The sequence below is a fragment of the Fusarium keratoplasticum genome, chromosome 8 (genome assembly GCF_025433545.1).
Source record: "Fusarium keratoplasticum isolate Fu6.1 chromosome 8, whole genome shotgun sequence".
Classification (NCBI taxonomy): Eukaryota; Fungi; Ascomycota; class Sordariomycetes; order Hypocreales; family Nectriaceae; genus Fusarium; species Fusarium keratoplasticum.
Window position 1 is genome coordinate 2,001,756 of NC_070536.1, and position 15,166 is coordinate 2,016,921.

Here is a 15,166-nt window from a genome sequence, read left to right on the forward strand (position 1 = left end):
CTACATATCTCGCGTCGTTGGGGCAATGCGAAATGGGCTGCAGCTGGGGCATGACGCCCAGCGGGACCGAGCTCACCCGGGCGACTCAGGTCTTGAGGCGGTGGAGGTCATGAAGAGGTCGCAGAACATGATTCAATTCTGAGACGGTGTATTAGAGTGCTTGGAAAACCAGATAATCGGTCTCTGGAGCTGGTGGTGTCTAATTGCCAACTTTCCGCGGCTCTGCAGCTCTCCCCAATGGCCAGAGACGCGTTCCCAGGGTCACACCGCGTTGGAGTCGGTGACGACCGAATGTGACGATACCGGCTCAAGGTTGGCGCGTCTCCAAGCATCTCCGGTTGCTAGAGCTATGCCGGGCACGGAAATTCCAGGGCTCGAACTAGGTTGTGTTGGGATAAGCCGATCCCTCAGCTCATGGCTCAGGCTCGAGGCTCTGACGCTTTGCTTCTTCGTGTTCCGCTGGTTCCAGTTGCTCGGTCGATCAGAATGCCAAGGAAATTTATCAGATCCTGCTCTCGCATGTAATTCGTCGACACCGACCCACGCGCCGGCATCCACTTTAGTCAATTAAACTCGTGTCTTGTCGTGGAGCTTGGTACTGTACATCACTCATTCACACATGATACATTCCACACGCGCCTCGAGGCCGTGGTCCATGCAAACATTATCTTAAACGCCTTGTCCATCGTGAATAACCCTTGAGAATCTGACTCACAGGGACCCGCCAGTTTCGTCAGCCTGTCCCTCTTCCGACTCCATCATGCATAACTCCGAGTATCCGGGGTCTAGCGTCGGTCCCTACGGTGGGACGACCGGCGATGGTTTCGTGACCCGGAATTAACCTCGCCCATCTCGACATCATGCGGCCGAGACTTGCTGCGACCAAAGAATCCACGGCCTTCGCGAACCCGTGCTGGCTCTGGCTGGCTTGGGTGACGACTGTGACGGCCTTCACGGCCTTCGCGGTTGCGTGGAGGTCTATCCGACATGGATTCATGCCTTGACGGCGGGCTTGAAACGTATTCGGGCGGATCTTGCATCTGCAGTCGATCGAAATGTTCTGGGTCGCTAGGATCAACGGCTGGCAACGGCTGTCCACTTTTGCGCAAGTTCTCCTTGCCCTGTTCACGGAGGTATGCCTCGAGAAGAGCCGCGTTGCGGGTGTTGGCCCGGAATGCGGCATCAGCAAGGTCGCCAATGAAAGGGATGATTCCAATGCCAAAATCGAACAGGATGTTGACCATCATCCTAGCCTTGACAGAGGTTGGAAGTCCACCATCGATTTGCATGCATGTCTTCATGACGAGAATTGCCATGAGCATGTCCAAGACGTCACCAATGCTATCCGGTTCTGTGTTAGTTCATCATGCTTCCTGGGTTACGAGGGGCAACTTACGCAGGGATCAAGCCCAGGGCGCTGCCCCAGCCGAAACGGACACCACAGCAACTGAAGAGAGCGAGGTCTAGGCGATAAGCTCGACGCTTAACCTTGGTCAAGACCTTGCCATCATGTTCAGAGATGCCCGGGGGGAGAGCCTTCTTGCGTTTCTTGAATTTGCCATTTGGCGTTCCGTTGAGGCGGGTGGCCGGGACTTGTTCAAAGTAAGGGTCCTGCATGGGTTAGCCTTCATGACCGCGGGGGGATGTGAGCGCCAAGGAAGGATTCTTACCTCAGTTCCAAACTTGTTCTGTATGGTTTCCCCCAGAATCTTTTTAGTGACGATCTTGGCGATTGCGGACGTCATGGTTGCTGTCTATGAGGACCAAGATGAACTCTGCTTCGAAAGCCAAGCGCGGTCTTTCTTTATAGTTGATTCGTATCGGATGCTGACCAAGGCCGGACGATGGCTGGCAGGAGCGTTTGCTCTCAAGGCGCTTGTGTCGAATCCAACGTGGCAGGAACAAAAAAAAAAAGAGAAAAAAAAAAAGAGGCACAGTGTTGAAACACAGAAACCAAGATTTCTTTGAGAGAGACACCAGCCTTTTTGATCGATGCTAGTCCACCTGTGCAATCAAGGCTGCGCGGCCTCGTGGATTACCGGTTTTTTAAACAGCACCTATGATGGGATGACTGTGGTGAGGCAGCCCGGAGGCCTTGGGCGATGATGTAATTCCTGGTGCCCTTTCCAGCCATCACGGCACCACCCAAACTTCTGGAACCTGCAAACCACGGCGAACCCTTGCGATCTGGAAGCGTTGACTGGCTCAACACCACAGACTAAACCGTTCTACTACTGCAATGCCGATCACGCGTGCGCTGGCGTTCTCCGTAAAACTTGGCTTTCTGAAACGACGCGAAGAGCGTTCAATGCAACGGGAGGGAGCTTGCTGTGATACAGAGTCCAGGCCCTGCACCGCCACTCTCAACAAGCTGTATGCACCTAAATCGTGGCGAGTACCGTCAAAGGTGGCGCAGCACCCAAGCTCTGATCGTTGGGCAGCTCCAGACGGGCAGGCGCGGATGGGTCTAGTCCGTCTGTCTGTGATCTGGCTGGCTCACTGGTCTGATGCGATGCTGTCAAACCTGACAACAACACATCAAATCGCATCCGACATCGACGATTTCGGCTATAGCAATTGTCTCCCGAACCCCGCATATCACAAGGAACGCTGCGCCCCATCGCCCGCTTCCACTTTCTTGAGGTTCCATCTCCTTCGGCTGGCGGCTTGCGACTCCGACGACCGCGCGCGTCTTTTCGTTTGTCGCAGTTACTCTTTGCGTCATCCTGGCTCTCGCGCCTTAACCATGGTCAGCTTGCCTTCACAGCTACGATCCCATCGCCGTCTCGCAAAGTCTTGAAAGGAAGAGAGAAACAAGGAAGAAATCAAGGAAATCGACATCCCACCATAGCATGCGCCGGGGGAGCTCGTTATCATGGCCGAATCACAGATGCAGTTAGAGGATTGTATGTGTTGCTGGCGACGCAACTGCAAACAGGAACTGACACAAAAACCGTAGGGCTGGACGACCTCTGCGTCCGCTTCATCATCAACCTCCCGCAGGAGGATCTCTCCTCCGTCGCGCGGATATGCTTCCAAGTCGAGGAAGCTCAGTGGTTCTACGAGGATTTTATTCGTCCACTCGACCCGACCCTGCCGTCCATGACGCTGCGCACCTTTTGCCTTCGCATCTTCCAGCACTGCCCTTTGTTGGCCAACTTCTCTGTCGAAAACCACACCAAGGCATTTGAAGAGTTCCTCGAATACAAGACCCGAGTTCCGGTTCGGGGTGCTATCTTGTTGAATGAGGCTATGGACTCGACTGTGCTGGTCAAGGGATGGAAGAAGGGCGCCAACTGGAGTTTTCCACGAGGCAAGATCAACAAGGATGAGGATGATCTTGACTGCGCTGTTCGAGAAGTCTACGAAGAGACAGGTTTGGACCTACGAGCCGCTGGGTTGGTGCCTACCGATCATAGACCCAAGTACATCGAGATTGCGATGCGCGAACAGCATATGAGGCTCTACGTCTTTCGCAATGTCCCGATGGACACCAAGTTCGAACCGAAAACCAGGAAGGAGATCAGCAAGATTCAATGGTACAACCTGTCCGAGTTACCTGCTTTCCGCCGGAAGAACAACCAACAGCAGGACACGGCTGCTATTCCCAACGCCAACAAGTTCTACATGGTTGCTCCGTTTTTGGTGCCCTTGAAGAAATGGGTCGTCTCGCAGAAGAAGATTGATGCGAGAAAAGCGGCCAGTGGCTCTCACCCTCACCGAGCTATTGACGAAGCTCATCTTGAGGACGATGCATGGAAGACCGACACCGGTGCCGAAACTGCCGACCAGGCGCCAGCCATAGACACACATCAAGGTGCTGAACAGGAGCTTCATCGGCTGCTGAAGATACAGCAACCCACTCAGGGCTTGCAGGCACCTACAGCTCCTACTCAACAGGATAAAGGCAGTGCTCTCCTATCTATTCTTCAGGCTAAGGGCGGACATGCAGACGCCGTGCCGCAGCTAGGGGCTTACCAACCCCATACTCCTCTGGACATGACGGCTGGTGAGGCACCTCAACCTCGGACACCCCATCATCATAACCATCACCATATGCCTTCTATCACCACTCAGCAACCGCCTCCCTCGTTCCCTTACTCGCCTAGCCAGGTCGCCCGGTGGAATATGCCCCCGCCACAGCAAGCGAGAAACGAACAGCCGTTTAACCAACAATATCCTATCCCTGAGGGGCAGTACAAGAGCAACCAAGCTCCTTTGGTACATCCCCAGCCACTTCCTCCTCAGGTGGAAAGGTCTGTTTTCAACAGGAGCGTATTCCAAGAGAGCAATCAGCCCAACTATCCCGGTGCTCCTGTGCCATTCAACAACCCACAGACAGGACAGTATGGATATTCCAGCCATGCATCACAAGCCCCGATTCCTGTAGAGCCTCCAAGACAACCCCAGTTGAACGGACAGTCGATGGCGCTTCTGAACGCCTTCAAAGGTGCAAACGCCTCAGCTCAGCTCAAAGAGAACATCCAACAACCTCAAATGCCCAACCCCGGCTACCAGGGCCAGAATCCAGCACCTGCTTACAGCAACTTTGGCGGACCGCAGATACCTCCACAAGTCCCCCCGCATACAGCTGGTATCCTAGGTGGCTACAATCGCTCTCAACCAAGTCCCAAGGAACTTCCCGGCTCCAAAGTTGGACCACCTGCTGATAACCACCGAAACGCTCTCCTCGGCATGTTTCGCAAGGAGGATCAGGCCCAGCCACAGGCCCAGGTGCCCCAACCTGGCGGTCAGCCTGCTTCTGTAAACCTGCTGAACGAATTGTTCCGTTCAGCAGGTGGAGATGCTCGGCAGGCTCAAGTTTCCTCGCGAGCCAGCGCAGACACTAACCCGTCGATTTCTCTGGAAGCATTGTCTATCCACCCTCGGCCTTCTGAATCTGGTACCCCTGGGTCTCAAGGAAGGGCAGATTATGGGCAGCAACACGGCCCTCTTCCCCAAGGGCCGGCTACCTCTCAGCCCGCCCAGCCTATCCGTATTCTTCAGCGAGGCCAGAATGACCAGTTCCTGCGTGTTTGCGGACCCTCGACAGCATCTCCACAAACTTCACAGGCGTCGCCCAGTGGTCTTGCTGGTCACCTGCAGCCTGTGCCGGCGGGAGCCAGCCCCGGAGTCACACCGTCGTTCCCCGCGCTCAAGCAACGTCGTGAGTCTGGGCCTGACCAGAAACGACAACTTCTATCTCTCTTTGGAAAACAACCATCCCCTGCCAGCTTGGAGGCAGCTAAAGGAAAGGAGGTCATCGCGGGAACACCGAGGTCTCGTCTTGCTTCTTTGGCTTCTGGCGCCGGCGAACCGGGGCTTGGAAACCTGCCCCCTTCTCGCCGCGGCAGCCAGACACCAATTTCACCCGCGGAGCGCACCTTTTTGCTAGACTACTTGCAGTCTGTTACCAACAGCGCCAACCGGTGAGGCGGACGTCGGGCATTTTGTTTTATCATGCGTTGGAGTATAGTTAGGATTGGGGGAGCATATTCAACGGGGTTTTGCTGTCTTGGTCGCGAAGGTGGCTAGTTACCTACTATCTAGATACTCACGATGCATTTCTCGCAAGTTGAGTGTGCTTTGAGGCGCAATTGATTGAATATTTTTAGCCGCCGTTTTGGATTAGATGGTGAACAAATCTAGGCTCGAAGGTGACAAGTCAAGAGCCTGTACTTGAATGTTCCTAAGGGATGGTCTCGCTTGATTACTTACATATGGGCAGAGGTGTAGCTATACACATCAGCAAGGCGCAACACGTCTAGATTCCCTAAGAGCAAGAATCGAATGGTTGAAGCTGTGGAGGTCCCAAGAGCAATTTGTGCTTGTGCCACGGTCTTTAGGGGTAGTAGCATATGGTAAGATGATCTACCAAAAGGCAGAGAGAACATCGAACAAGGTAAAAACGTTCCAAAATCACCCCAAATTTATAACCTTGGATGTCTCTAGGTTAGTGTTGACTCTTCATTATGGCGGGAAGCATCCTCGAGTGACTGGCCTCCTTGGTGGGTGTGTACAAATAGGGGTATCACATAAGATGATTATTATCTTGGTCTGTTATTGCCGTAGTTTGACAGCCTCATAAATATAATTCTTTCACATGTCAAGATTCGGTTCTCTACTGCTTGCACATATAGCGGACGGCAAGGCAGGGAGATGTTGGATTATCACGCCCATGCCGATGAACACTTGAATGCGTGATCGAGATGTAAAGCACAAGAACTTCTGTAATTCGATCACAGTAGACCACACTGAAGATTAAATCAATCAAACGGGTTCTTTCCGTCCCAGATGTTCCTGATTCGCCGATAACGCCCTCCTCCTGAATCACGCACACCACAGCACTGCCAGGCCAGCTCCGGTACGCATACCCTTATATATCACTTCCAAAGACAGGGTCCTCAACAGACAGGCGTCAAAGTGGCCGAGCGGCGACTGTTCAGCAGTTCCTGACGAGGTGCGATTTCCAAGATGGCCGATGCATCGGGGACGGCGACGTGTGCTGACATAAGGTGGGCATGTCGATGCATCAGGGCTTGGGGTTCGGAGAGCGCTCAATGCCACCGAGGCGCCTGTCCCCTACGCGCTTCTTTTTTTGCTTCATTTCAGTGATTTTTTTCTATTTTTTAACATCCTTTTGGTTGTGTTACGTGCGGGTGAAGTTCATCTTTTGAGAGAGTTGATGGGCGTGAGGCGTGGTGATGCACCCTGATGCCGTCTTTTTGGAGTTGAGCTTTAGGATGACTTTAGGCCTCAGTCTTAGGCTCCACCCTGCCTCAGTTTTGTTTGTGCCAGAGTTCTTGGGTTCGAATCCTGTTGCTTCTCTTTTATTGATGTGTGTGTTCCACAGTCCTTGACTCCCACCATAGGAGTATTTGGGGGGTTCATCTCCCCCTTTCCGGCTCTGGCGAGTGTAGATATTTCAAAAGACCCACAAAGACACTGGAGCCTTTTCAAGGTATATATCGAAAGCCAAAAGAATGTAATCGAGAGAGTCTGAGATGCTAGAGTGTTGCTCGCAATGGAGGTGCTGACGATGATGCTTGGTGGTTGCCCAAGGATTTGGATACAATGACCATGTATCCTTGACCGTGACGCGAAAACGAGATGAAGCACATAGCATACTTTTGATTCTGTTACTCTCATAGTCCTTCATATTGTTGTCACTGGTGCAGAACGTTTTGCTCGAGTCACTTCTGGTACGTGGTAGATGCCAGGAGCGAAGAAAGGGGGTTGACCAAGATGGGCGAAATGTCCCAAAAGAAAGACCATGGCACTGAAAGACTCAAATGAATCTTGGAAGCCTTGCTCAGAATACCAGAAGGAAAATTGTGAGCTTAGAACTTAATTGGTTGTGGGTTGGTAGAGAAACTGACGTTGAGGGCGCCTCAAGGCATCTCACATCACACCTCCTTCTTTTGCGCATGCGCCCACCCCCTACGTATAATACTCCGACCCAGGTACCTATATATACTAGAAATCTGCGTCCCTCTGTCACCCAACAACAAAGGCGGCTCCGACTGGCCTAGTGGTCATATCTTTCGAGATATTGATGAGGCTTAGGATCCACATCCTAAGGCGCGTCAGCGCTTGAAGGAATGCGGTGCACCTGAGGCTGTCAAGCCAGAGCGTGCGATCCGTGGTGGTGGAGCGCGCCTGTCGTTGTTGGGCCTTTATTTATTTATTTATTTATTTTTTTTGGCTATTTCTGCAGAAGTCTTTCTGCAGAAGTGAAGTCGACAGGTGAAGCCTTGGCAATATCAATATTGTGTGTGTATGTAGGTGACTTGATGTTGGGAGGATGGTCACTAATCATAAGGTTGAGGTTAGATGCCTACAAGTCGATCAAGAGATCGGACGAACTACGAGAATCGAGCTCTAGTGTTCGAATCCCTCAAAAACGATGAGTTTTGGAAACCCAAGATTTCCCTTGATGAATGACACCACGCACGAACCCAGGGGCGCAAAAATGATCAACTACGGAAAGTGGTTTTGGATATCAAAATCTCATTTCTCAAACTCAAACACATCAAAATGCCATTGAAAACCAGGCAAATAGTACAAGGGTATCTCGTAAAAGAGCTCTCCATCTGGGCCTCGACAGGAAGCAGGCACATAGACAAACATTAAGGGGATCAGTAACAGTCCTCGCCATCCGAGTCATCCTCGCTATCATCTTCGTCCTCGTCGTTGTCATCAGTCACATCCAGCACCTGGAATCGGTTGGTGACCTGGCTCGAGGACACGGAGCCGTTCGAAAAGTTGCGCTTCGACACGATGCCGGGCCTAGAGCCCTGGGTCTGCGTTGGCAAGTTTCTTGGGGGCTGAGCGCATTCATCGGCTGCCCATTCAATACGGGAACCTTTGTATTCACTGCAGGGGAGCACCTGTCAGCTCCTTTGCCACCTAAGAAGTAGACGGCCGTAATTCAGGGCAAATCAACTTACAGTCGGCTCATCATACAGTTTCGTGCAAAGACGGCGTTGTGGACCGAGTTGGTGCTGATGTAGCACTCATCTCTGAAAAACTCAACCTTGAGGACGTGGAGATTGTGAATATGTGCAAGATCTGCCCGAATGCTCTCTTCAGTGAGGTTGGGATTCCGGTTGCGGATGACAAAGTTGCGAGTTGCACCTCGGCTGATCTGGTGGCAGACATGAGGTGCAAGAATGAATTGCTGCTCGTTCCATTGCACCGGGATCTATCAAAGTGAGTCGATGCGGATCCTGGAGAAATGGCGAGTCACTCACTGGGGCGCCACGGATGCGCAAGCCATGCTCCCGGGCACGTTTAAGAAAGGCAGCAGCATCATCCCCGTACACAAACGACACGGTGGCAGTGTGCTCCTTTGGGCGAAGATAGACCTCTAGAAGGGGACCACCGCGAATAACTGCAGTGATATCACCACGTCTAACGCCGGGAGGGAGGTTGAAGAGCCGGACTGATCTCTGGGCGTTGCGCTCCAACCGTCGATTGGAATCGTACCTGTTGCCACCCTGCGGTGACTTGGGTTCCTGGCCCCATGGCTCGGTTGGCGACTCAACAGACGGCGACTGGATGACTGGGAAGGGGTCGGTACCGGGATGAAGCCATTCTCTGTTGGTCTCAGTGTGGTGATGGCCCTGGTAAGGAGGTGCTTGAGGATTGTATGCGTGGTCACTAGAGCTAGGCTGATAAGGATGCCCGTACGAGACAGGCGGATCTGGATTGCTCAGCAGCTGGAATCAGTTAGCAGGATTCCATATGCAAGAGGGCGGAGCGTTGCGTCTGTCTAGGGCGGGAGAGTGTAATTGGGATCGTTAAAACGTACGTCAAGAGCAGCATTACTGATCCCTTGGTCGACGAGCTTCTGCCGCAGGCAAGCTATCAATAGATAAGGTTAGACATGTTCTCTCTGGGGTACTCGATAGCTCTATGAGCATCTGAATATTGCAATTCCTTGGGGACATACCATATCTCTGGGCGATCTTGACCAGGCTATCGTATTCTGCTTGAGAGACGTAGACTCCCGGGCTCTGAGAGTTCTTGGGTGAAGGTTAGCTTGGTGACTGGGAAAGATTCCGGTATGAGGTTTGGCTCGAGAAGGAACATACGTTCTGGTCCCTGTAGCAAATAGGTAGGTAGTTAGTTACTGCGTCCCAGTCATTCCTGCAGCAGGAGCGCCATTCGCATGCTTGTGTCGATGAAGCACTCATTGATAGGAAGGTGAAGTGCATGGCACTTACTGCATAGAACTCATTTTGACACCTGGTTACTACTGATCAAGACGGCTTTTCTCTTGAAAATGATGAGATGGAAAAGTAAAGGGAGAATCGACGACAGCAGCGCCCGTGTTGATTTTATCTTCCAGATGCCACTGGAGGACGAGGCGCTATGGCAGTGCCTGACAGCAGCAAACAAACTGGCAGAAATTTGATGCCTTGTATCAGTTCAACCAAACGCCGGGAGCATGAAAATTCCACGTGCCGCTGCCGGCAGCCAGCTGTCATCTGCCATCCACTGCCTTGTTGGTCGCTCTTGCATTTTATGACCCCAGTAATTGACGAAACAGATGGATAAAGTCGATGGGACGGATGGAGCAAACACTTGTTTGTCTTTTTGATCATATTTGCGAGTTTCGAACTTATTACTGTGGATTATGATAACAAACAAGTCGATTCATGCGGTAGCTGTACATCATGGTTGGATGTGAGTTGAGGAGAGAGATGATGTGCCTGCTGCGACATGATAAGGTAGGTACCCTGTATGATTGGTATCATATATGTTGACCCAATGGTATCTGAAATATACTCAGCACACTCATCTTGATAATCATAAAGGCGAATACAAGTCATGGCTCGGAGATGCTCAATATCAATACATCTGTTGACGCTGTCATATGACTGAAATCAGAGAGTATGGATAGCTTCCTTCACATGCGGGACGAGTCTCGTTGTAACGAAACCCAAACTTCCACATCACCCTTGCGATTAACCAACGGGAAAAAGCGGCATCTAAGTACTCGTCCTTCATCAATCACCTTTGAGATGTCCCGACAAACCTGAGTCAATAGCGTGCCATCGGGCTGCGTGTAACCTGGTAGGTTGCGTTTAGAGCATCGGAGGATTAAACGGTAGACAGAGACTAGCAAACGGCGGGATCTTTTTAGTTCGAGACAGCAGACAACCTGTCATCCCGCGTCTGACTCCAACGGGCAAGGAAGAGCACGGCACGGCAAGGCATGGTAGAGGCAAATGGCTTTTCTCACCCGGCAGCAGCGCATGTTCTTATCGTGATACACAACATCTGGGATTAGCAAAGGATACGAGAAGCACATGATGACGACGACAGGTAACATCCATCCATCTAGAACACCCGCAAAAAAAGAACAAGGCCCGGTTTAAAAGAGAAAATCTGGCTCTGCTGATGGAACCCTGAGCCATGTTTAGTGCATGATTACCGAGAATAGCGGGTTGGGTTTAGGAGACTCCGGCCTGGGACGGGGACGGCGGGGAGCGGGAGACGGGATCACAGGTTATTTTTAGGAAGGGCGAGCGGACAACACGAGATCACGTGTTGGGCCACCCAATCGAATTTGGCACAGGTGTCAGCCATCCGTGGAGATGAGATGGCCACACACACGCAGCCCAGCCCCAGTTCGCGAACATGCCAGCCAGCCAGCACCTCACGCAGGAAACTCTGTCTGACTTGCCTGCGGTCGCTTGCTTGGTCACAGGCCTGCGATCGTGGTGGTCATTACTCATCGACTTGGTGAGAGCTTGATGAGGGGAAGGCTGCAACTCAAAAAGTATGACAGAGCTGTAGAGAAATGATGGATACGCTCAGATAAATAAACCTCGATCAGGGGTTGCCGTGTCAGACAGAGCTGAACGCTTATTGTTGTTTTCTTTTTTTTTCTCTCAGCTGTCCGCCAGTCTCGACCAGGCTGTGCTACCACACTCGTGGGAGGCCAGCGCCACTGAGGCCCTGTGAGAAGCCGCTACGGACCGCTGACGTCCACTGGAAAAAACGGCCGGGGCCCCCTCCCAAAAAGGAGACGCTGGTTGAAGTCAATCGAGGTACGTACCCTCCGGGCAGTGCTTTGGTGCAACGGCGAGCCTATGAAAACGCAGGACGGGAAACAACCCCTGTCTCGCTCCTTCATTCAGGATGGGCTGTCCGGGTCTCCTGCTGGGCCAACACGACGCCAGCGCTTTCCCTTGTTCATCCTCCGCTCCTCCCTCATCACGCTCCCTGTCCGCTTGCTTTTCTTGCTCAGGCTGCCTGTCCTCTCGCTTTTCTCTTCTGTATTCTTCTCGAGATTCATCCATTCCAGCGTTTTGGAGGTCAACGGCAACGACCATCATAGCTTGGTTGTTTCTCACTTTGCTATTTTACTACACTCGCTTCGCCATTCGCATACCACTCGCTTTTCCTGTTGTCGACTTGGATCACCCGTTTTTGCTTGTCTCGCATCATTCTCGTTCCTGTGACACGGCATCACGATTCATAACAACGGCATCATCATCATCATTTCGACGCTTCATCATCGAAGCTAGTAAACCTCTATCGAGAGTGCTGTGCCTACGACCGCTGTAGCCACTTCCCCAAAACCACCTCGGCTCCCTTTCGCTCTCGACAAATCCATCCACATCGCCCATCATGCGTCCCGCCTCGGGCCTCGTCCAGCTGGCCGTCTGCGTTTCATCTCTCGCTCCCCTGACTGCAGCATGGCCTGACTGGTTCCTCCAATCCGACTCGATCGTCGTTGCCAGAGACGTGGTTCGGCAAGAGCGTACGTCAGCACCCTTGCACCTGAGAAAATTAGACACTAACCCGTCACAGTGCCACAAGAGACCGGCTTCCTCGAGCCTCGTGCGGACGAAGAGTCCACAACCAAGGAAGAGGCCACCAAGACTGGCAAGGAGGTCAAGACGACAAACCTCAACACCGCCAAGGTCGAAACCGGAACAGATGACTCGGAATCCGACAAGACCAACACCGACGAGGAAACCGAAACTGCAACTGGAAAGCAGACCGGCAAGAAGGGAGAGACGGGAAAGACCAACACTAAGGATGCTAAGCCCACCCGAACCAGCTACTCCTTTGATGTTGCTGCTGGCGGTGTGAACATGCAGACTCCTGAGACCTTGTACCAGCCCACGCCTCTGTACAAGATTGGTGACTATGCCACCTTTGGCTGGAACTATACCTCGCTCAAGGGCACTCCCACTGCCATCGACGTGCTTGTCAGTTGCTCTGCCAATGCTGAGACATATACTCTCGCCGCCAACACGACCTTTGAGAAGAACCCTTCTTACACCTGGGACACGGGCAAGCAAGCCAACGATGTCAACGCTCCCCTTGTTGTTGGCCTGTACACTCTCATCATCAAGGATTCTGATATGGGTATCAGCGATGTCCCCGACCCAGGCTACCTCTCGGTTGCCAGGACCTTCCAGTTCGGCATGTACACCCCCCGAGACTATGTTCCATACAACGAGTGGACTTGCGATGTTTGCAACAGCGCACCTGGTCTCAGCCATGGCGGCATTGCTGTGGTTCTGTCCATGACTCTGGTCACAATTGCCTCGTTCACCTGGTTCGTCACCGGCCTCGGTCTGCAATAATCAGCTTGTATTCGCGCTTGGTTTGGAGTTAGTTTTTCGGGTTCACGTATTCATTCGGCGGGCAAGCATCGAACGGGCATAATTATGCACCCTTTTCACATTGGAAATGCTATTCAGAAGCTTCTGGGGAGGGCGTTAGTAGAGGGATGTTTTTAAGGTGAAGGTACCGCTCAAGGACGGGAAAAACTCCAATTTGGATGCTTCATGATCTGATCGCCACAGAGTAAATCATGTAATGATTCTATATACATCTTAATCTCGTCGGTCTTTAGGATTACCGAACGAAACAGTTTGTTTTCAAGGAAATATTTTACAATTTGGCACAGGTATCAAGTCGTCGTCATTGCCCCATCATTGTGCTGTGATCTGACATGGAACTACTGTATGAGGCTTGGGCTTCAATTGAAGATGGTTCATGGGGTGCATGTTAACGTTAGTCTACTTGTGGGTATATGGCTATTTATGTCGGCATGGTACAATGTGTCGTTAAATGTTTAGCAACTCCCAACCTTGTCACTTTCATCATGACTGGATATGGAGTTTGCATCTTACACCATCCGCAGCTGAAATCCAGCTCCTCTCTCTTCCCGATCCCGCCCCTGGAAAATGCCGGTAAAGTCGACATCGCCCAAAGACGCAGCCTGGCCGCGCACAGGCGCATGTGGCTCCTGTCGCCGGCGCCGCTCCTGGCCGGCCTTGCTTGGGAACGTGGGGAACATGCTCTCGGGCTTGGGCTTCGGGTCTTGACGGAAGTACTCGTGCTGGAGCATCTCACGCGCCGTCGGCCTGCGGCCCGGGTCTAGTGATAGGAGGTCGGCTAGTAGACCGGCGCCGGCCGAGGTGAGGCCAGGGAAGCGGGCGCGGACGACAGAGCCGGATGCGGCAGCGGTCTTGGGGAGGCGGAGGGTTCGGGCGTTTGGCAGGCGACGGAAGCCCGGCCAGGATTCGTCTGTGGGAACACCGCAGAGCTCAAAGATGCGCGAGACCTGGTCGACTTCGTTTTTGCCTTGGAGAAGGGGCTCACGGGTGAGAAGCTCGCCAAAGATGCACCCGACACTCCACATGTCGACGGCGGCGCCGTAAGATTTGGCACCGAGGAGGAGCTCCGGGGCGCGGTACCAGAGGGTGACGACGAGTTGGGTGAGCTTGGGAGGGGGGTCGCCGACGTAGCGGGCCATGCCAAAGTCGGCGATCCTGAGCTGGCCCCGGTTGTTGAGGAGGAGGTTAGACGTCTTGAGATCGCGGTGGAGGATCCAGTTGTCGTGGAGGTAGGCGATGCCCGAGGTGAGCTGGAGGAGGAGGCGCTTGACCTCGGAGGAGAGGAAGGGCTCGGGCATGTCTTCGAGGATGCTCTTGAGGTCGTGCTCGACGAACTCGAGGACGAGGAAGAGGGAGCTGCGAGGTGGGTTTGTTAGTTGTGATGTCTCGACGGTTGGAGAGGGCGCGTACTTGTCTGGCCGTGATACATCGTCTCCCACGACAACCTCCACCATGGACACAATGTTGCGATGCTGGCAATCCTTCAAGATTTGGATCTCACGCAGTCCCGTAACCGGCAGGCCATTCCGGTCTGCGGGATCCAGCTTCAACCGCTTCAGCGCGACAACCTTGCCGGTAGCCTTGTCTGTCGCCCGCGCAACCCACCCATAGGTTCCCTCCTCGATATCATTCAGCTTCTCGTAGTTCTCGACGCTCCTGCACTTGGACCAGCCACCGGCAGGGAATCGCAGCAGTTTCGCGGGGGGTTGTTTCTCGGTGGCGCCAGCGCCGGGCTCGGGCGTGATCCTCCGTCGCTTCGAGGGCCGGTCATCGTCGACGTCGAGCGATGTTCGAGCCGCTGCGGCCTGCGCTTGCTTCTCTGCCTCGAGCTTGCGGGCCTTTTCTGCCTTTTTGCGTCGCTTCTCTTCCTTGAGCTTGGCGTCGAGACGGGCGTCTTCTTCGGTGTCTGCCCACCGCGACTTGCTTGACATGACGGGTTGTGGAGCGCGTGAGTGATCGATATGGTGACGCAAAAGAGGCTGTCTTTAATTATTCCAAGATTCGAAACTGAATGA

General features: G+C 53.0%; 5 protein-coding genes across 5 annotated transcripts; 2 read left to right on the forward strand and 3 right to left on the reverse strand.

Annotated features, from left to right (window-relative positions):
• Nucleotides 1–785: 785 nt before the first annotated feature.
• Nucleotides 786–1,745, reverse strand: NCS57_01044400 (uncharacterized protein; the record flags this gene model as incomplete). The annotated part of the gene is made up of 3 exons (XM_053060189.1): nt 786–1,341; nt 1,397–1,611; nt 1,671–1,745. 3 exons carry the CDS (start codon nt 1,743–1,745, stop codon nt 786–788), a joined length of 846 nt encoding a protein of 281 aa, XP_052910583.1.
• Nucleotides 1,746–2,875: 1,130 nt separating this feature from the next.
• On the forward strand, nt 2,876–5,433 carry NCS57_01044500 (Nudix hydrolase domain-containing protein; the record flags this gene model as incomplete). Its single annotated transcript, XM_053060190.1, has 2 exons — nt 2,876–2,906; nt 2,960–5,433. The coding sequence occupies 2 exons, from the start codon at nt 2,876–2,878 to the stop codon at nt 5,431–5,433; spliced, it is 2,505 nt and encodes an 834-aa protein (XP_052910584.1).
• A 2,705-nt stretch (nt 5,434–8,138) lies between these two features.
• On the reverse strand, nt 8,139–9,742 carry NCS57_01044600 (uncharacterized protein; the record flags this gene model as incomplete). Its single annotated transcript, XM_053060191.1, has 7 exons — nt 8,139–8,376; nt 8,451–8,704; nt 8,754–9,221; nt 9,314–9,366; nt 9,455–9,527; nt 9,597–9,651; nt 9,729–9,742. The coding sequence occupies 7 exons, from the start codon at nt 9,740–9,742 to the stop codon at nt 8,139–8,141; spliced, it is 1,155 nt and encodes a 384-aa protein (XP_052910585.1).
• Nucleotides 9,743–12,144: 2,402 nt separating this feature from the next.
• On the forward strand, nt 12,145–13,112 carry NCS57_01044700 (uncharacterized protein; the record flags this gene model as incomplete). Its single annotated transcript, XM_053060192.1, has 2 exons — nt 12,145–12,277; nt 12,328–13,112. 2 exons carry the CDS (start codon nt 12,145–12,147, stop codon nt 13,110–13,112), a joined length of 918 nt encoding a protein of 305 aa, XP_052910586.1.
• A 548-nt stretch (nt 13,113–13,660) lies between these two features.
• On the reverse strand, nt 13,661–15,082 carry NCS57_01044800 (Protein kinase domain-containing protein; the record flags this gene model as incomplete). Its single annotated transcript, XM_053060193.1, has 1 exon — nt 13,661–15,082. One exon carries the CDS (start codon nt 15,080–15,082, stop codon nt 13,661–13,663), a length of 1,422 nt encoding a protein of 473 aa, XP_052910587.1.
• Between the last annotated feature and the right edge of the window lie 84 nt (nt 15,083–15,166).